This window comes from Sphaeramia orbicularis, chromosome 2 (assembly GCF_902148855.1).
Source record: "Sphaeramia orbicularis chromosome 2, fSphaOr1.1, whole genome shotgun sequence".
Taxonomy (NCBI): domain Eukaryota; kingdom Metazoa; phylum Chordata; class Actinopteri; order Kurtiformes; family Apogonidae; genus Sphaeramia; species Sphaeramia orbicularis.
Genome location: NC_043958.1, coordinates 12,037,868 through 12,059,819, shown reverse-complemented (window position 1 = coordinate 12,059,819; position 21,952 = coordinate 12,037,868). Strand labels below are relative to the sequence as shown.

Sequence of the window (21,952 nt, the reverse complement as noted above, 5' to 3'; positions counted from 1 at the left end):
TATCAGGAAGGAAATACATGTCACATATCAGTGGTGGAGGAAGTATTTACAGCCTTTACCTCAGTCAAAACACTACTTGAAGTATATGTTCTGAATTGTAAACTTTGCTTAAGTATGTAAAAAAAACTGTTAAAAATTATGTATAATCAGTAAAATGCAGTTAGTTTACAAAGTCACAGTGGTTATTGTGCAGCAAAATGATCATTTGAACTAACTTTATATACACTGTAGTGGAGTTGAACCTACAGCCATGCATTATTTGATGAAGTATATGTTTATATGTTAACTTTTAGTGAACTACTGCAGAAAATGTATGAGAAATACTGAGTACTAAGAAGACTATATTACATTTAAATATGCGTTTGATGAAATTATAAAATCCAAAGATGATTTGGAGTAAAATGCCTTAGATTATATTAAACGGACTTAATGACCCTGTGATGGACATAGAGGAAAATATGTAACACATGGTAGGCTGTTCATAATCTAACAGATGCAATTGTAAAAATGATGTCAGATTTTCAGTCTCATCTCTGTAAATGGTAGTTGAACTAATTGTATTGTATTGTATTGTCTAAAAGTATCTTTAAAAACTTAAACTTTAATAAGCTCAGAGTAACAGGCCTGTTTTCAGCTTCGTGACCATGCATTCTCCTGTGAATCCATGAAGGAGCAGAATTTAAATTGGCTGTGAGATCTAGTGGAGTACAAATATACTGTATAGAGCAGCACATGGGAATATTCAAGTCAAGTACAAATACTTACATTCCACCACTGAGTAACACTGACCTTTATTTACAAGCAAACTTGACAGGATACTTAAGTCTAAAAAAAGGACGAATTAGGCTTCGTATAGACTAGACAGCGGTGTACTTTCCTATTATTTTATCATTAAGGCTGGCTGTGATAATAATGTCCCCTCCTTTGTAGTTTGAACAAATGCAAAACATCCAAACAAAATAAAAACGTAACACCACAAGCTTGCTTTTACAGACATGCAGCAAATGCGAACATGCATCAATGTTCAGTCCCACTTGTTCTGTCAAGTGATGCTGATATGAGCCACTAGAGGGAACCAAAGGTCCATGTGCAGCACCCATCAGCGCATAATACCTGAACACAGCCCTCACACACACCCCACCTGTTTTAGTGCAATTCTGTCATGTCATCAACGCTGTGAGACCACACACCACGGCAAAGTAAAATCCATCATATATACACAGGATGTTAACATGACCCTCCAGTGCCCAGTCCAACCATAACACACACAGACCTGTGTTTACCGTGCTGAAGCCCCCTAGGCTTCTGAGATAGCGACTCCATCTAGTAAAGAGTCTGAACTGTGGTAGGTCACGGCCCTCTCAAACCTTCTATTATCTCTCACACGCTGTGGACACACACACATCGGGGTCAAACACAGTCAGCGTGTACCGCACAAAAACACACGTAGATACACAAACATGCCATGTGACGATTCATGCACAACAATGGAGGAACTTATGTAGCAGGATGAAGGAGAGGAAGAAGGAGGTTTCACAGATGAGGTAGAGGAGGAGAGGCAGAGGGTCACCTCCGGGTGGGCGGGGTTAGAAACTCATTCTGCTGGAGGTCTGAGACAGCATAAAGATGGTGGAAGGCTCGGAGGCAAGGCACCGACGCTTAGTCTGCCACAGAGGAAACAGGGAAGAGAGGGGGAGGAGGAAGGCAGGAAGGAGGAGGAAGAGGAGAGGGGAAGCTTTAAAGGTCAGGGAGATATTTTAAACAAACAGATTCTAATCAGTCCATAGTGTGAGATCAGCCTCATTCTGACTCTTCTAATCTAATCTAATCCAAAAGTTTCACAAAAATGCATTCTTTTAAGCGTAAAACGTTAGTTCTAAGTAAGATCTGTGTACACGGTAATAATCAGTTAAAGTGCAAACAATGAGAAATATAAACGCTTTTTACATCATCACATTACTCATCACAAAAATCAGTTGATGAGATTATTTAGTCTGCCAGCCAAAACATTCAGAGCCAGACGTAGGAGTAATTATAAGTGCTGCTGTAATAACTGTCTTTTCCTAATAGAGTTTTATGTAACCAATCCTTATGAGAGTCAAAATTCTTCTGTTGTAGCATTTTGAGCAACAAGCAAAAAGTCCTTTTCTACTAATAATTTGTTAATTAAATAAATAAATAAATAAATAAATACACCCTGCATAAGACTCTAAACATCTTTGTGTAGTTAATTGCTCAAGTCAGACAGAAAACGTTTCAGCTGAACCTCCAGTTAGGGCTGCAGTGGTCCAGAAACAGTACGTAAATGAAGTCAGATGCTTTTCAACAGGTTTCAGAAGGTGCATAAACACAATCGAAAGGAAAAGACTGTTAAAGGTGTAGAGAAAGAAATGTTAAGGTTTATCCAAGTTGTTAAAGGTCAAACAGCACAGCAAAAATCACACAAAACCACCAACATATCTGAACCTGCAGCAACTTATCAAGTATTAATAACATTTCTGTCTATTTCCACCAGAGTCTGGGAGGAGCCATGAGTGAGGTAAGACTTATTTTAATGTGTTTTTTGTGACTATTTTAATAGAAACATCCGTCTTTAAAGTAGCACAAGCCAAATTAGTTCACATCCTAAAAAAATGCCTGTAATTTGACTTATTGTAATCTCTCCTGGTGCTTGAGCTTCGACACTAATTGTTATGGTACAGCTTTTCTTACACAATATTTATGCAGCTACGTTGATTACATCTGTGTATGTCATTATAAACACATTTTTCATGGCAAAGCTGATTCTCCCAGGCTTGGTAGAGGTGTGCCATCAGTCAAGTGAGTGCTAGCAGTTCAATATATTATATATCTTGACTGTTGTTGTCAGACGTGTAAAGATATAAAATAAAGGGACACGGTACACAACCAGGGACATGTTCCTGACTTACATCCATCAGAGCAGGGAAGTAGCCAAAGCCAGCATACATCTGCTGACCCAGATCCAGGAGTTAGACATTCAACACACTATCAATCAACAGTATTTATGATGTCGGGCAAATGTTGAACATATACGGGTGCTCTTATGAAACTGGTCCCTAAAAACAGGATATGGGGGTGTAGAAGCCAATGTTAGGAAGCAAGTTTGGGAGCACTTTGGGTCTATTTTAAAAATTATTTGCTGAGAGAAAACAGATACTATTTTTCACGTAAAACACATTTTTATATTATTATTTTTATTATGATTTTTTACACTTAGTTTTTATTAGTTATTTATCATTTTGTCATACTGAACATAAACAATCGGCAACAGATAATAGTCACAATCTAATAGTAATGATAATTTAGGCTACAGTTATGAAATAGCAATCAAGTTACCTAATTAATTAAATTTTTAGAGCAGCAGTTTATAAAGCCTTTGACAGGATTAAGAGACGAACCGCATATTAATTGTATTTAAAGAAATTAATCCATTTGCCCCATCTTATTATGTAAAGTTCATCTTGCAGCCTCAGCATAAATGTTAATCTCTCCATTTTGTGAATTTCATCAACAATTTTCAACCAGTCCTCCATTTTATATTATTTTTCATACATGTAACACAGTAAAAAGGACGCGAAATTTACGTACAATTTTTTGGATATCTTTTTATTCTCCCACAGGTACATTTTGAAAATCAAACTAATTATGCAAGGCAGAGTGTTTCACCAAAATGCTCACTGTTGCAAAATCACGCAAGATTTGTGTTTAAATGGGCGTACAAAACCTGGAATGAGACTACAGATTCATGAAAAACCTGCATGTCTGGATTAGAAAAACCACTAGGATCATCAAATTTAACACTGTTTTTATTTATAGCACTAAATAAGACCATTTACAGCCATGGACAGCTTTTCCTGTCCCAGTTTTGGTCCTATTTTTGGCCCCAATATTTTATGAAAAATTCATTAATTTTGAAATGGCTCAGAGCAAAAGTATATCTTTTTTTGCATTTATCTGAGGTCATCATTAGGTACATCCTGGGGGGGGGGGGGGTGTATGTCTAAATTTCTCTTATTATTGGCTCTAAAAAGCTGGTACCAAAATGAACCCAGTTTCATAGAAGCACCCATCTGTCTTTTGTTTTACAGTAATTCTTCCAAAATACAAAGACAGCAGCAGTAGTTTTGGCTGATCCATAATCTTCAATAATGTGTGTATGTGTTCCCACCTGTATGCGTTCAGTCGTGGTCGGCCACAGCGCCCTCCAGATGACTTTCTTCACCACATCTGGCAGCAGACCGGCCGTTATGAGGAGGATGATGCTGAGCCACGCTGGCCCGCTGGACAACATCTGCATGAACACATAGTACATCCTCTGGTAGTTGAGGAAGGGCCTGGAGGAGAGGAAGAAACAAAGGAGGAAATAGGTAAGAGGAGGAAATGATTCCATGACTAAAGCCCCTTTTACACAGCACGTCTGTTACGGGAATATTTCACCTTTATTCCAGAATGACGTCTGTGTAAACGAAATGGCGGATCATTTGGTCCCACCTTTATCGCAGCTCTGTAATGCCTCTGGAGGTAGTAACACAGTCATGATAAAGGTGGAATCATGATTCTGAAACGCTATGTCAAAGGAACACCTCTCGTGTGACATTTTGACGACGTATTGCATGTGCGACCCCTGCGCTGAGGGGATTTAAAAATGAGCATGAGCCGTGTTCAGTAAACAGACATAACACAACCAGAAAGATGTCGAATTGGGGAGACGCCGAGATCCGCGAGCTGTTCAGACTCAGACTCTATCCATGCTAACGTTTGTGGAAGACGGGCAGAGGGGCGCAGTGTTTTTCAACCTTGGGGTCACCTGAAATTCAAATGGGGTCACCTGAAATTTCTAGTAATTGATAAAAAAAATTTACAAATGAGTAGTTCCGTGCCGAATCACCAGATTTTAGAGAAAGTTCCCGACTCACCGTCTTAGATTTGCTTCATATTTTTTTTATTTTGATGCCCTTGTAACTAATAACTGTGCAAAATTTGAGGCCAATATCTCCACTAGTTTGGGAGATATTAAGCCGACAAAAAAGGGGCGTGGCCCCATATTTTAAGTATTACAATCAAACATCCATAGTTAGAGGGCTAATAACTTTTGAACTATCCATACTAAATGGTTCAAATTTTCACACCTAATTCCTGGATATAATAAGGCTAGGTACACATATGGAGAGCTTTGTATGTGACATATTTGCAGATTTATGGCATGCAAAAGTCAAGCCAAAAGTGCTACCATGGACAAATGTGCATTCCAGGAAGCCATGTTTGGCATGCCATAAATCTGCAAATATGTCACATACAAAGCTCTACATACGTGTACCTAGCCTTATTATATCCAGGAATTAGGTGTGAAAATTTGAACCATTTAGTATGGATAGTTCAAAAGTTATTAGCCCTCTAACTATGGATGTTTGATTGTAACACTTAAAATATGGGGCCACGCCCCTTTTTTGTAGGCTTAATATCTCCAAAACTAGTGGAGATATTGGCCTCAAATTTTGCACAGCACTTATTAGTTACAAGGGCATCAAAATAAAAAATTATGAAGCAAATCTGAGATGGTGAGTGAGGAACTTTCCGGTGATTTGGCACAGAATTACCCAAATAAAAGATATTTTTTCAATATATATTTCATTATAATTAAAATACCACACACTTTCCTTAATAAAAATCTAGTTCAAATAAAATGCAGAATATAATATTTGACAGGGCATATCTTGATTGACCCGATCATGTGACCGTGTGCATTACTACGCTTCAACCTGCACAGACACAAAACCAGACCGAACAGGGAATGGAAAGATTACTTTGCCACCCTGGCCCCGCTAAGACATCTCCAAGAGAAACTGAGAATCCAAAAAGGTGCATTATATACATTATATAGCCTAAATGTCATCTAAAAATTAACATTTATTTGCAACGTAGTATAACGAACTATTACATGGCTCAAAAACAAATTAATTTTAGCAAAAAAAAGTCTCGGTTTTGAATGTCTGGGGTCGGCAGAAATTTGTGATGTTAAAATGGGGTCACACTATCCACCGCGATGCATCACCGCCCCTTTGATTCCAGAATGCAGGTCCGCTGTGTAAAAGTCCAGCCTGTCTCACCTCTCTTACTCTTTTGGCTTGGCTGTGTGAATCAGTCAGTGGTGGCGAACAGGTGGGATCACATCTCACCTTTTTTCCGGGATCTCTGTAAAAGTGGCTTATGAAATGACGTCTGAAATGCTGTTTGCTTGTATGTTGAACACGTACCAAATGATTCCTCCCCACAGCAGAGAGAAGACCACGAAGAAAATGAGAGAGCCCCAGATGACGAAATGGTTAATCCACGTCCAGTAATGGGTGTCAAGAGCCAACTGCAAGAAGAGACCACAGGTGAGTTGGTGTCATGGTCTGACCTGTCACTTTAATGACTGAAAACCTGTGAGTGTGTGTGACCTTTTACCTTAAATGTAACAGTGAAGACTAACACAGTGAAGACCAGCGTCCCAAATGTCCAGTTTCCAAACATCTGCACAGGAAAAGCAGACCATTACACGTATTCTGAGTTGTACTAAGGCACAGAAACACAGACTCTGTCGCTGTTTTTACCTCTACCATATTTAATTAATACTAAATGACCATCAGAGATAATAAACTTAATTGAGTTCCGTTTATTAAGGAATCAATCAATCAAACAGATGGCACGGTGCTCAATTCTCAAATGATTGATGGATGGAAAACAGGTGAGATGAGGAGCTTATAAATTGACTAAATATTATGATATGATTTCACCTGGTTAAATAAAGGATATATGAACTATTTAAAATACACGATTAATGATATGATGATAATATGCTAACATGCAATCAGGGCTGCTAAAACTCCTAAAAGTGCAATTTCTTATAACTTTTATTGAGTTTGAATCTTTTTTCTAAATGCCTGGAACAACAGTAAAACAGGGATGTGACAGTCTGCTTGAAATAAAAGAGTATTATTTAATTATTATTTAATTCCTGTAGTAACAGCCACAAGAAGATGATAAACTATTGTAAAATAATTATTGTAAATAATTCCTTTATCAGACAGAGGTAGTTGTTTGTTTACCTGCTTTACTAGTTTCAGCTACTTCCTGTAACCTTAGAAGTGTCACATGATGTTGTTGTGACGTGTCTTATAGGCAGGAAGTAGCTGAAACTAGTAAAGTAGGTAAACAAATAACTACCCCTGTCTGATAAAGGAATTACCTACAATAATTATATGTGTAAGACAGTATGAACCTTTACCAGACTTATTGTAAAGTAATATTAAGACAAACCACTCATGCTCTTGTTGGCATTTTTTTTTTCTAACCCAAAATAAGACCATACAATAATGTAATTACATTAGTCAGTCCTTTAACCTGATTAACTTTTCTTTCCTAGGTTCACTGACCAACAAATGAGACATGAATGGAAAAAAAAAGAATGTAAAGTAGACCAAGAACAGACCTGATTATTATGTGGTAGATGTAATGTTAACAAATGACCCATTCAGATATAACTAGAGCTTTCAGTGTGTTCCCTGTTGGATAAAAGTATCACCAGATACCCCACTTAATCCTGATGTCCTCTGCTTCTGCTATTGAGTTGGTTATTTTGTATAGTTAAGCTTATAAATAGTCCTGATGGTTCACAGAAAAACCACAAATGTGACAGAGTTGTTCTGGTCCAAACAGAGCCCCATTAACTGGAGGAGAATTTGATTATAAAGATGGCTACATGTCTCAAGTATCACATAATGGACATGAAAGTGCTACTCTGTGTGATATGTTCATGGAAGTCACAACACAAATCTCACATATGCACACAGGAGGTGGAGTTAAGATGCTGGATCACTATGTTAACGCCTGGACACGAGGCTCTATGGGGATGCGGGTCACGACACAAAAGCCTCCAGCTAATTGGTCTAGAGTCGACACAGGACATGAGGTGAAAGGTGAGTGGATGACGGGCGGTTAGTGCGACTGGAGAAAACTGGGAAATGAAAGTGGGAGGAGACGATACAGAGAGAGAGAGAGAGACAGGGACAGGCTTACCATCTGTGTGTTGGTTGTCATTAGCTGGGACGAGGAAAGAGAAGCAAAAAGAAAAAGTAACACAAAGGTAAGAGGAGAGGACGAAGAGGAGGAGACAGCCAGAAGAAGAAAATTATAAGAAAACAAACAGCAGAATTAAGAAAAAACCAAAAAAAAGATGCAAAAACAACCGAAATCAGGCAATGTAAGGCAGATTTCTGGGAGAACGCTGCTTAAAAAACAAAAGGAAACAAATAGAGAACACAGAGGAGGATGGTGGAAAACCCGCCATGCTGTTGTCTTTCAGTCTGTCAGCGATTATAGATTATATAAGTATATATATCAGCTTTACTTAAGAATACACAGGCTTTTTCTGTTTAATGTAAATTTAAACAGTCCTGCTTCAGTGTGAAACATGCATATTCTATGTCTGACGCTGTTAAAACATTAATTCAGTGTTGCTTTTAACAGGACAGTTAATATTAGATATATCATACATAATTATCTAGACGCAACAAGTAATTATTTGTATTTTCCTATTTCTAGTTCTCATCCATCAGCTAAAATATAAAGAAAAAAATTCATTTGTTCTTATATAATGAAAATTCAATCAAGATATTGTCAAAAAATTTATAAAAAGGGCTTAAATAACAAAAGTAACCACTTGCAGTATTTTACATCCAATATTTGATGAACTAAATGCAAATAATTACTCATATCAGGCATTAAACAGTCTGCGTAACTGAAAATAAACTACTTTTGAAGATGTTTTTGCAACCTTTTTCTTACATTTTATAATAACATAAATAAGAATGTAAGTCATTAAATTGTCAATCATGTAAAAAAGGAAAACAAATCTACGGATCAGCTTTACAGTTGTTCTAGTTATTCAATAAAAGCTACCGTTATGCTCATTTATTACATCAAAAAAAACTGACGTCAGGTAAAAGTCTGATATTAAATGCAAACGTGTGGAGGGATCTACTACTTTTTCACTGTCAAACAGAAGTTTTAGTGCAGATATGAGCAACAGGTGTGTGTCTGTTGTGTTACCTGTCCATTGCTGGTGAAGGTGGTGTTATCGAACAGGAAGTAAGCACCAAAGAACATCACGATGGCGTCATACACACCCAGGATGGTCCAGTATATGAAGATGGGCCAACGCAGCAAAGAGTTCTTCGCAATATCTCTGTGAGCAGACAGTAAATGGTATGAATAACTCCTGTCGGCCGCCTCATATCATTACGATCTTTGACTGATGTCACATGATTTGATCAATACTACTTTAGTGGGTGAAGGGCGGACCTTAACCAGAAATGACTGTAAGGCAATATTTTAATTTAATTTAAGATGGCATGAATATAGATTAAATTATGAATGCATCACTGATACAGGCACCTTAAAAACTGTAATAAGTTGAATTGTTTGTGACTGATTAGAGGAGAAGCTCTCCTGTCACTGTGGCGTCACACACTGTTAGAGATTAATGAAAAGAAAAATCTGTTTTAATAATCATGTGTCTTTTTTTTTTACCTATTGCTACTTGCTTTAAATGTTTTCCTTATATCTGATCATAAACTCATCATTTTATGCCAAACATGGAAGGAAAAAGGCTTCATATACTGCAAAAACATTAGATATTCTTAAAAGAAAAGTCAATTAATTTAAAATATTTGGATTTAAAACTAATTTTTTCAGTCTAAGATGAATTATCAAGCGCAGATTTATCAAGATTCATAAATTTAGACAAAGAAGAGTGAAGGTTTTCCAATATTATGTGTAAGTTTGAGCAGATTTTAAGGATAACTGTCAGGTTAATGTGATAAATACATGTCAGATGTTTCCACTGTTCAGTAGAAGGACCTGGCCAAGTGAAAGTAAACATTAGGGTCAATTTCTTTTTTCTATAAAACAATACTTTTGATGACTCAGCATGAAAGACATATCTCGAGTTTCTAAAACTATGTTTATTTATTTAATTTGTACCTGAATTACAACTGGATATATAAGAAAATGTATGAGAATACAGTGTAACTCAGGGGTGTCCAATCCTTGTCTTCGAGGGCCGGTATCCTGCATGTTTTAGATATTTCCTTGTTCCATCACACCTGACGGTCATTATCGGGCTTCTGCAGAGCTTGATGATAGGCTTATCATTTGAATCAGGTGTGTTGGAAGAGGGAGCATCTAAAACATGCAAGATACCGGCCCCCGAGGACCAGGATTGGACACGCCTGGTGTAAAGGAAGAACAGTAAAGGTTGTGAATTAATGTATACAGCATAAATAGCATTGTGTAACTAAATGTTCAAAATGCATGCCTGTGTCTAATCTTATGTTTCATAATAATCAAATACTATAATGATTTTGAATGTTATTTAGTATTAAAAAACAGCACACTGAAGAAACGCCTCACTACGCTACTTTTTTTGGATTATCACTCTGTTACCATGTATTAATGACCTTAAAAACTAAAACAAAAATGATATCCGTTTCATTTTTGGATATAATGCACTCACATATATTAACCCATAAAGACCCAAACAGCAACTGGCAACCAAAACCACCCACTGATGAAACTGTTTAATTCCTGTTGATCCACTAATCCTATCAATATATGTAAATAATTGGTGTAAAATACAATTTGTCATCTTTTCATGGTCATCAGATATGACCCATTTGGACGTTCAGAGGCTCCGTAGTGAACGTGGAAACACCATCATCTTCTACAACATTGATTCACCAGTAAAACCCATGGAGTTGGATAAAGGACAGTGGATGGAGACACTTGTTTTCTCTTCAGTTAATGATATATTCTACTGAAAAAGTCACTTTTTCTTCAGTTTTTTCTGTTTGATATAATAACCCTCAACTTTAATCGAAGTTTTTATGAACATCTACATGATCAGTAAATTAAATATAGGAAAATACCTGATTTCCACAGAAAAAAATGCAAAATACAGAGGGCAATATTGGAATAAATGAAAGGTGAAATATAGAGAAAAATCCATTTGGGAACTTCCAAAAAAGTAACACTGGGTCTTTATGGGTTAAGAAAAGTGTTACACTAAATATTTGCATTTTCCTTGAGGAACAGCACTTTTTGGTATTTTTTCCTAACCTTGAATAACTGCTGTATACTTTTCTTCACTCTGTTACTTTTGTCAATGATGATAAATTCATGTTTTTATTAAATATTTGGTTATTATTCCTTAATGGCATGTTAAAGTACTTGCTTAGACCTACAATTTCAGCTATTACGGTTGCTACTAAAATATTTTTTAAAAACACATATGGAATGATTAGTATTGCTTTACAGTGCTGTCTCAGTCTGTTACTTGCTAAACAGGCTTTGAGGCTCTTTTGTCATAATCAATTAAATATCATTAAATTGCTTAACACTACAAATAATCAAAGGATACATAAGGAATATAAGAGTGCAGGCTTCTAACCTGTATAGAGACGGGTCCTTCTTCAGGATGTCCATGTTAATGTGCTGCTCTATGAGGCTGTAGAGCAAGATGGGCAGTGACGTGAAGCTGATGTTGTACAGAGTCAAGTAGGCGGTGTCGTACAGCGGCTGAGGATACATACACAACACACCTGTTACGCTTTATGCTCACAATTATTGTTTAGTTTGTTTATGCATGCGTGTGTTTATGTGTGTGTACCTGTTGTGAGAAGCCACAGAAGAACTGGTACAAGAACTGGGGGAAGATGAAACAGACATTCTGGAAAAGAACAAAAAAGTTAGTTCTAACACTTCGACAGTCACGGAAAAAATGATTAGACCACCCTTGTTTTCTTCAATTTCTTGTTCATTTTAATGCCTGGTACAACTAAAGGTACATTTGTTTGGACAAATATAATAACAACAAAAATAGCTCATAACAGTTTAATTTCAGAGCTGATATCTAGCCATTTTCCATGTTTTCTTGATAATAACCAAAATCATATTAAGTTCTTACATCAATATCTACAGCATTGTACTGACAAAAACAGTGCTTTTAGGCATTCCATGTTTTCTTTTCTGTCTGTTTTAGTCACATGATACACACAAGAGTTAGTACTTGATTGTATAACCATTGTTTTGATGACTTTTGATGGTCTAATAATTTTTTCCACGACTGTACAGTATTACTGTGTGTGCAACTGGGAGTATCACAGAAATAAACGTCTCCTCAGTAAACACAGATGGGCCTTATTTGTCCTTTTTTCTGTACAACATAAAAATATAACAACTTCTAGATTATTTTACAGATATACAAGTGCATATCAAAAAATGTAATAAAAATTGGATGACATTCCTACATAGGGTACTATTGAATGAAAAGTTCTAAGTTTACATGAAGACCATACAATGCTAACGATGCAGTGCTTCCATTCATAATATACTACTAACATTTATCTAAAATGACAGCTCCAAGGTGACAATGTCTTGTTTTGTTAACGGCCTTTTACCTTGATTTCTCTCTCATGTTTCTTCTTTGACTCAAGGGGCTACGAATTGTTAAATTAGAGGAGGGGAGAGTCTGGCACCGGTCAGCTTCTATCATCTTACCACAGCTTGCTTAATATTTATTTAATTACTTTTAGTCATTTGGTTTTTATTGTTTTATTTATAGCATTGTTGTAATTTTATGTACTTATTTATTGTTTTGAGTGTATTTCTTGTATTTGTTTTATTGTCTTTACAATTTTATGTGAAGCACTTTGGAAACGTTCTTGTTTAAATGTGCTATACAAATAAAGTGGACTGGATAGGAACTTCACACTAAGATACACTATACGGACAAAAGTATTTGGACACGTTGAAGTCAGGTGTGCTACAAAACAATAATGACAAATGTCATAATATAGTTTCGTATTGTGATAAGTATCATTACATTGCATTGTTTAGTTCTGTTTAAATTGTTGTCTTTGCTTCCAAAATGCCTGAGATGGTTTTTACTTAATTTCTCTCAACATTGATTGTTTTTTTTTAATCCACGACTATGATTTTAAACGTCCTACCTCAAAATTTCTAAAATATTTTTCGTGCTTTGACTGTAAATAATAATTTTCTACCACAACTAACCATCTACTTTCTTCAAATCCCATTAAGCTTTAAGGAAATATTGATGTTTATAAAGTATATGTACAAAAATGTTGGGACACATCATTACTACAGTTTGTAAAATGTCCTGTTCATGCTGATTTGAGATATATACATCAATATTATATATTGTATATGAAACTATATTATGACATTTGTCATTATTGTTTTATATCCCAGACCCCTGTAAGAAAACAAACCTGAATTCATGTCCCAATACTTTTGTCCATATAGCGTTTCTTAACATAGCACATTTTTCTTAGTGTCCATTGTTTATTATTTTAAGTATTTAAGTATTTAAGTATAAATATTTCCCATCTGACATTTACTGTATACAATTGTCTTTGAAAACCTTTATATTGGTATTTTAGCTTTAACTCTACAAACCGAATATGGCTGCGTTTTTAGTGAGTAAGACAAAAGATTACATTTTATTTATGTACACCGACCTAACTACAGGGTGTCCCATAAGTCTCCATACATTGGAAAAATAAACGTTTCTTGACATAAACCATTTTTATTTATATAATATGCTCTATATGACTGCCATTTTGTCGGGAACACATTTCAATGCGTGTCCTCCACTGCTGAAGAACTACAAAGAAGAAATATAAAGAAATACATGTTAGAACCATATGTATTATGTCTCCTATGTATGGAGACTTATGGGACACCCTGTATATAAATACTCTGTGCAATAACATACAAACACAAAGGTAGAAAGGAAAATACCAGACCCTGATGAGGTCTGACCCTCAGGTTGACTGACCTTGTAGAAGAAGTACTGCACCAGCTCAGAGATGCGAATGTAGTAATAGTGTCCGTGGACAAGCAGCATCTTCTTGAGGTGTTTGAACTTTGGGATGGCATAGTCACTGTTCCTCACTGCTTGTCGACCCTCCTTTCCCATAATGCCTAGAGGTGGGCACAGTTATGTCATTTCCTTGTATTATAATATATTTCTTGGTAGTTCTTCTCGATTCAGCTGGACTGGTTTAGCTCTTTTTGAAAACATTTCGTCTTTCATCCAAGAGACTTCACTGCAAAAGCCAAAATCTTATCAGGTGTATTTTTCTCACTTCTAGTCAAAATATCTTATCACACTAAAAATAAGACATAATAGTGTCTGGATGGCTCAGTAGGTAACACTTCTGACGTCAGTGTGGGAAACCAGTGTTCAAATCCTGGCAGAAACATCAATAACTTTATGTACTTTTAGTGGCTTGTAAAAAAGCTTTTACAGGGAACTGGGGAAGGACAGAACCACCAACACAGGACCAGTGGATTCCAATTATTGAAGGAATATATACAATGGAAAGGGTGACTCATAGACTGTGACTACAGGAAGCTCAAATGGACAAAAAGTGGAATTAATGGACTGTTTACAGAGCTCAAAATGGTGGAAAGACTGGATAATGCGAATGTATTGAAATGTGTGTAATGTACCCAAGCAATGTTGGTTTGTTTGTTTTTTGTTTTGTTAAATATATGTGTAGAAAATTTCAATTAAAACTTAAGTGAAAAAAATAAATAAAATAAGACAATCACCTGAGATAAAAGAACTTATTTTTAGACAATAGATCTTGAAAATCTTATTTCAAGAAATCTTACCAAGATCATTTTCACTTGTTCCATTGGCAGATATTTTTTTTGCTTGAATTAAGCAAAAAAATCTTGAATTAAGCAAAAAAAATCTGCCAATGGAACAAGTAAAAATTATCTTGGTAAGATTTCTTGAAATAAGATTTTCAAGATCTGTTGTCTAAAAATAAGTTCTTACATCTCACTGAAAAGTTACTCTGTAGGTGATTTTGTCTTATTTTAAGTGTGACGAGATATTTTGACTAGAAATGAGAAAAGTACACTTGGTAAGATTTAGATTTTTCCCAGTGTTCTTCAGTTCTGGTATAATATATAATTCTGTTTATTTTGTTTACAGTAAGAGGTTTTGTACTCACCGATGCCAACGTGGGCCTCTAGGATCATGCTGACGTCGTTTGCTCCGTCTCCAATGGCCAGTGTGATCGGGTGCTCTTTGGAGGCTTTGATCAGCTTCACAATCTACCGAGGTAAACGCAGCATCAAACCTCTGCACTATTAGAGCTGCTTAATGCATCAGCACAAAGCGTATGACAGTATGTAGACTTATAGTTCATGGCCTCTTATTATGAGTAACACCCATCTGCCCACTTATTCTACTTAGTCTTGTCCTGGTACCTGTGCTTTTTGCAGGGGTGCCATTCGACAGCAGAGCACAGCGCTGCAGTTGCGGCAGATTTCTAGGAAGATCTCTTTGTAGTTCCCTGAGTTGGAGTCCTCCTGACCCGGCCTCATCACTGCAGAGAGGGTGGCTCCATCGATGATCAGACCGAAGTCGGTGAAGTCACCTGATAAACTGGACAAACACAACAGCTCTGTTCACTCCAAGGTATTAAGTCTCACATTTGTCATTTGATTTCATTTCTATTCATGTTCTGTTTTTGTTTTTATTGATGTTTTAAAGGAGTGATATTTTGTTTTTTTGTTTTTTTTTTAATGGAATTATGCATTTTAAAACATGTACCCTGTGGTCTACATAAACTGGAAATGCTATGTTTGGGTCTGAATTCTTCATTAATTCAACTCCACAGGTCCATCTTCAACCCTATTTCTGAGTAATGACACCAGAAAGGTTGTTTTGAGCACTGGCCCTTTAAATGCAAATGAGCCACTTCACACCCCACCCCCTCCAGGTTGTTGACTGTGCTGCTCTGTCCTGTTCAACCACTTGTGTTCATTAATACAACCAACAACTGAACATTTTAGGTAACTGGTTCGAAGTTTGGAAATATTTTCAGCGTTTACTACAACTGCTGCTGCTGATAAACAATTATGCCATACTCAGAAAAATGTTCATCAGAAGTCTTAACCTTATATGTGCAAATGTTGTGACGTAACAAATTAAGCAGGTATTAAGACGGGTTGTAGAAATCCACTCGATTTTTGCTAAAATGAATATAAAGATAACTTTGCAGCACCTGGAGGGTTCAAATTCAAACTTTTCAAACTATTAGGGTCCAAATACACAAATAAATGAACCAAAGACTAATAAAAGTGGGTTTAGCAAAATATGAGCCCTTTAAAACAGCCTGCTAGTCTAGTTTTTGTTCAATTTTAGTCCTCTGTTGTGGAACAGAATCTCACACTAATAAATGTATTTATTTAGAACTGATGATCAGACAGCCCTGCTGTTAATGTAACAGAACATATCCAAATGCAGTATGTCCTTTTTAAATTCTACTTTAACCCATAAAGACCCAGTGGTACTTTTGTGGTAGTTCCAAAATGAATTTTTCTCTATGTTTAACATTTCTTAAGTGATTTATCACTATTGATTTATTTTGTGTTGTCTCAGTATAAATCATGTATTTTCCTATACTTGATTTACTGATTATATAGATGTTCATAAACTTTCAGATTAAAGTTGAGGGTTATTATATCAGAAACAGAAAAAAGATGAAGAAAAGGTGAGTTTATAGGCAAAGATATCAATAACTGAACATCAAAAAGTGTCTCCATCCACTGTCATTGATCCAACTCCATGGGTTTTACTGGTGAATCAATGTTGTAGTAGATGACTGTGTTTCCACGGTAACTATGGACCATGAAAAGATGACAAACTGCATTTTACACCGATTATTTACATTAATTGATAGGATTAGTGGTTCAACAGGTATTAAACAGTTTAGATCAGTAGATGGTTTTGGTCACCAGTGGCTGTTTGGGTCTTTATGGGTTAAGCTTATTTAGATTTCCATTTAAAATGCCCCAAAGTGCCTTATAGGTTGAGGATTTGCAAGAAAAAAAACAGTCTTCCTCACAAACCCACCCAGAGAAGTTGTCCCTGGTCATGCCTCCGTGCTGCCTCAGGACGGTCCTGCTCAGGTCAAACAGGACATCGTGAAGGCTCTGCTCCTCCGTGCGCTTCGTGGTCAGCTCCAGGATCTGGGTGTTGCGTCGAAACAGCTTGCTGGCGTAGCAGGTTGCAGCCGCCGTCTCCATCTTATCGCCGGTCAGCACCCACACCTTCATGCCGGCCTTGTGCAGAGACTCGATGGTGTCTGCAGCTTTTTCCTGAAGCCTGTGGAGCAAAGACACAACATACCTACCCAGTCAGTCTGGAGTTTGAGTCATCTCTGCGGCTCTTTTTAATCCATGAAGAGCACAGCGGTAAGATTTTTTTTGATTAAAAGACTAAAAGTGGATCTATCTGAATTGCAGCCAAACAATCCAGAATAATAAAACTTGGATGGTTTTCTCTGTGTCTCTCTCTGCACAGGCTGAGTTGACTTGTAATGCCCTCTGGGTTAACAATCCATTTTAATCCCACTCTATAATTGCCTTAGCAGTGAGTGTGTGATCAGAGTTGAACTACATTGTGCATTCGCTCGGCTCAGCTCTCTCAGAACTGGGACAGTACTTCTCACAGTGGTCGCATGAGATATTGTTTAGGACCAGAGTAAAGACACTGGGATTCAAAGAGGGCAAAGTTTCCTTTACAAACTGATGTCGTGATAACAATTCATTCATTTCTTAAAGTGATAATATAAAGCTGGGTGTAACTGTTAGTCGGTGCCTCTGTATTTAGTAATAAAAATTAAATCCTCAGTAATGATACTTTAGTTTTCAATGGAAATTATTACGTCTGCTCAAAAAGTAGTTACATGACACTCGATTATGTCATGTGTTAATCTGCATGTTCATACAAAGGGGATCAGTGACTGGGCATTAGGAACATCCATTCATGTCATTCATGTGTGTGTCTGGTTGCTGTGTCACACTGACTGAAACTTGTCTTTAATGCAAAAGAGCTAAAATGAGAAAAATCACAATTCGAAACAGATTAAAAAATGTAATCTTACCAAGATATTGCACATTTATCTATTTCTTTTTTTTCTGTTAGGACTTTATATTTTTACGCTCGTTTTGCATGCTTTTTTTTTTTTTTTTGTAACTTAAATCGTTGTTGAGTTTTATGTAGAATTGTAACAGTAACCAAAAAGAATAAGACAAAAACAAACAAGACACCCCAAAAAACAAAAGAAAACCCAACAAAAAGAACAGACAAATGAGTACAAAAGAAAACAATGTGCCCGGATAGCAACAGTTAGTCTACTGATTTTGTGTAAATATAGTTAATTTATTCCACTTTTTATCCAGTTGTGGTTCTTGCAGTCCTTTCCATTTTTTGTTTTTTTATTACTTTAATTTTTATTGACATTTTCAACATTTATAAACAACAATAACACTGTTTCAGAGTCACATTATTAATAGGGGTGTGTATTGGCAAGAATCTGGCGATACGATACAAATCACAATACTAGGATCACAATACGATATATCATGACACTGTTAAAAAGACAATTCTTTGTTTGTTTCTTTTTTTAAAATGATTATTTGAAGAATTGAATTACACTAGAAATATGCACAAATACTAAACTCATTTTTATTTGATCAGAACAGGATCTAATGCTATATCACAAAATTTTCCTGTGTTAAAACTTAAATTATGTTTTACAGACATTACAGTTTAAGATCCTGTTTAAATGTTCATATTCTATTAGTTCAGAACTAACATCATAACATTATTTTTTTGCAATCCCAACAAAGGAACTAACAATTTAATAAAAGAGCGTTTAATAATAAATAAAATATAAACAAAAAAGAAAAACAAAAAAATGAAAATGAATCTCTGCCATATCTGCATTTGAATAAATACCAAAAAATATCGATACAGTACTTTGTAATATCGATACAGCGATATATTGCAGAACCAATATTTTCTTACACCCCTAATTATTAATAGTCCATGCATGCAATTCTGAAATTCCACTTTTGTTTGTCTTAATTTCCTAGTTAAATTATTCTTTTTCAATTTTTATACATCTTAAATTCTCTTGGTATTCAGTGTGGATGGAAAAGTAAGATTTTCATTGTACAAGGAAACCTGTTTCTTTACTGCACACGTGATAATAAAGGCGTTGAATCTGGAACCGAATCTTGAATCTCTAATCCAAATCTAACAAATAAATGTGAGCACTGAGCCACACTGATCCTCACCTGTCCTCCACAGCGGTGGCTCCCAACAGGATCAGGTCTGTCTCTATGAGGTCGTAGGCTTCGGCCAGTCGTTTATCCCGGTCCTGTAGAGCCAGTTTAGCCTCGCTCAGCAGGTGACAGACCTGCTGGTACTGTTCAGAGCTCAGTGGACGATATGCTACACACAGTGTCCTCAGACCCTCCTGGAGGAAAGGAATAGGACGGTGAGAATGGAGAGGGGAATAGACCACAGCAGGGGTGTCAAATCCTGGTCCTTGAGATCTACTATCCTGCATGTGTTAATACTGATTTTAATACTGACCATAAGTCTTCTGTTAGTTTATAAGATAATGATGGCTCTTCAGTTTTCATTCTCTTTCTAACCACAGGCCTAGATATGAATGTTTACTCTCAGTTCTGCTATTTTATCTCTAATTACACCAGAAGATACAGCATGACCCAACTCTCCAAAACTTCCCAGGATGACTCCAAGGTCTTACATTCTGTCTTTTTTTATCTTATTTTCTTGCTTCTGCTTAGCACCAGCATCATACACTATATTAACCAATCACATCTAAGCTTAGCGCAGGCTACCATGAGTTAGGCTGACTTCCTGGATAGGTCAGAACTGACTTCTGAGAGAGGGCGAAGCTTCGTCTGTCAGTTTCTCTCTTGTGCACAATAAAGGAAGGCCTGATTGACAACCAGTCCATTCTCTATGAGTTTCTTTGTCGTTTACACCTCCACGACAATTGTTTCAGATGTATCCCTCTTCCCACACACCTGATTCAAATGATAAGCCTGTCATCAAGCTCTGCAGAAGCCTGATAACGACCATCAGGTGTGACGGAAACATCTAAAACATGCAGGATAGTAGCTCTCGAGGACCAGGATTGGACACTATTGGTCTACAGAAACCTTGGACTCCTTTCTTAGTCTTAACTTTGCTCATTTCAAACAAAAAAAAAAAAAAAGAACTTGCTGGTGTGTTCTTTAGTTTGGTCTCTGAATACCAGTCATGTGTGGGCAGTAGTAGATCTTTCTGGTTCCACTCAAAGAGAAGTTCTGCAACTGCAGCCACAGAAAGCACAGCCTCACTAACCTAGTTTCTAATACAGGTTTGATTCATTGAAACCAACAACTCTGACCCCCGACAGTTTTTTTTAGTATTACATGCAATGTGATCAACCTTTGTAATCTGATGAAGTGTGGACCTGACACACTTAGAAAATACAGGGTAATGGCACAGCACTGTCAAACCACCTTTATACTTTTTAGAAACATACCAGAACATCAGTGTAAAAACACAGCTACTGCAAACGCTCGATGGAAGTAGGCCATGCCATACTGATCGACTTTCTGTAGTAACCATGGAAACAGCTGTGGTCATGTACGAGTGGAAACCAGTTAAGTCACTCAACCTGTGAAATGTACAGTTTGAGAGTGTGATCTCACCACTGCGTTGTGCTCCACCCGAGCCCTGACCTGCTCCACCTTGCCTGAAATGACCCGTGGGAAGATGGAGGAGTCTGCCCCTTTACAGAACAGGTAGAGCTCACCTGTGCACAGAGCAGAGCATGTGTAAGAGAGCTGGGCTTTAAACCCAAACACACATTCATATTTAGAAGTGTGCTGTGTGTTACCAGTGTTGGCCCTGACAATGACGCTCATCCTCCGTCTGACTGAGTCGAATGTTAGAACCTCCAGCAGCTCAAACCTGAGAGAAAATAAGCAAGATCAAACATTTCATGAAATATTAAAATTGCCCCAGCATTGCAGCAAAACTTGCAGAAACATTTATAAAAATCCAATTTGAGGAACTGAAAAAAGTTTGTCATAAAAATGCAAAATATGAAAGTTTTATGGTTTAACCCATAAAGACCCAAACATCCACCAAAACCATCTACTGATCTAAAACGTATAATACCTGTTAATCCACTAATCCATTCAATGCATGTAAATAATTGGTATAAAATACAGTTTGTCATCTTTTCATGGTCATCAGATATGACCCATTTGGACGTTCAGAAGCTCCATAGTGAACATGGAAACACCGTCATATTCTAAAACATTGATTCACCAGTAAAACCCATTGAGTTTGATAAATAACAGCCATTGTAGACACTTGTTTTATGTTCAGTTAAGGTTATATTTTACTGAAAAGTCACTTTTTCTTCAGTTTTCTCTGTTTTTGGTAGAATAACCCTCATGTTTAGTCAGAGCTTTTATGAACATCTACATGATCAGTAAGTTAAATATTGGAAAATACATGATTTTCACAGGAAAAAACAAAATACAGAGGATTATTTCAGAATAAATGGTGACTTACGACTTTAGAAATGTTAAATACAGAGAAAAAACTCAATTGGGAAGTACCACAAAAGTAGCACGGGGTCTTTATGGTTTAATAAAAAATTAAACTCTTTGAAGATGGCTGGGATAGTGTGATGCTTGAGCTATAATTCTGTACCAACCTCTCACTGGTCAAAGACTGATATACATTCATTTGTTTTCAATTAATAATTAACATATATTATAGAGCAAAAATATTAGGACACATCACACCAAAACCTTGTGTGACTTCCTCTTCATTTGAAATATAATAATAAAAATCAGTCAACAATCGTCATGAAAAGTGTCCAAAACTTATTTTTTTAGTTTAAAGCATTATTTTCTTGAAGTGAGAGTTGAAGAAACAAGACTGATTTAAAGACATTATTTG

At 36.5% G+C, this 21,952-nt stretch overlaps 1 protein-coding gene across 3 annotated transcripts in view; it reads right to left on the bottom strand.

The window, feature by feature from the left end:
• Nucleotides 1-21,952, bottom strand: part of atp11a (ATPase phospholipid transporting 11A) — a 92,481-nt gene that overhangs the window by 6,473 nt on the left and 64,056 nt on the right. For 2 of the 3 annotated variants that reach the window (XM_030151616.1, XM_030151626.1), the window contains exons 17-30: nucleotides 20,874-20,947; nucleotides 20,686-20,789; nucleotides 19,252-19,433; nucleotides 17,021-17,272; nucleotides 15,370-15,547; nucleotides 15,111-15,213; nucleotides 13,922-14,067; nucleotides 11,729-11,788; nucleotides 11,510-11,637; nucleotides 9,112-9,247; nucleotides 8,080-8,103; nucleotides 6,469-6,534; nucleotides 6,276-6,379; nucleotides 4,190-4,355 (exon numbers count right to left, since the gene is read on the bottom strand). In XM_030151616.1, coding sequence (XP_030007476.1) covers nucleotides 4,190-4,355; nucleotides 6,276-6,379; nucleotides 6,469-6,534; nucleotides 8,080-8,103; nucleotides 9,112-9,247; nucleotides 11,510-11,637; nucleotides 11,729-11,788; nucleotides 13,922-14,067; nucleotides 15,111-15,213; nucleotides 15,370-15,547; nucleotides 17,021-17,272; nucleotides 19,252-19,433; nucleotides 20,686-20,789; nucleotides 20,874-20,947 — 1,723 coding nt within the window. The remainder of the gene's footprint in view (nucleotides 1-4,189; nucleotides 4,356-6,275; nucleotides 6,380-6,468; nucleotides 6,535-8,079; nucleotides 8,104-9,111; nucleotides 9,248-11,509; nucleotides 11,638-11,728; nucleotides 11,789-13,921; nucleotides 14,068-15,110; nucleotides 15,214-15,369; nucleotides 15,548-17,020; nucleotides 17,273-19,251; nucleotides 19,434-20,685; nucleotides 20,790-20,873; nucleotides 20,948-21,952) is intronic. The other variant, XM_030151634.1, reaches the window with a different exon arrangement.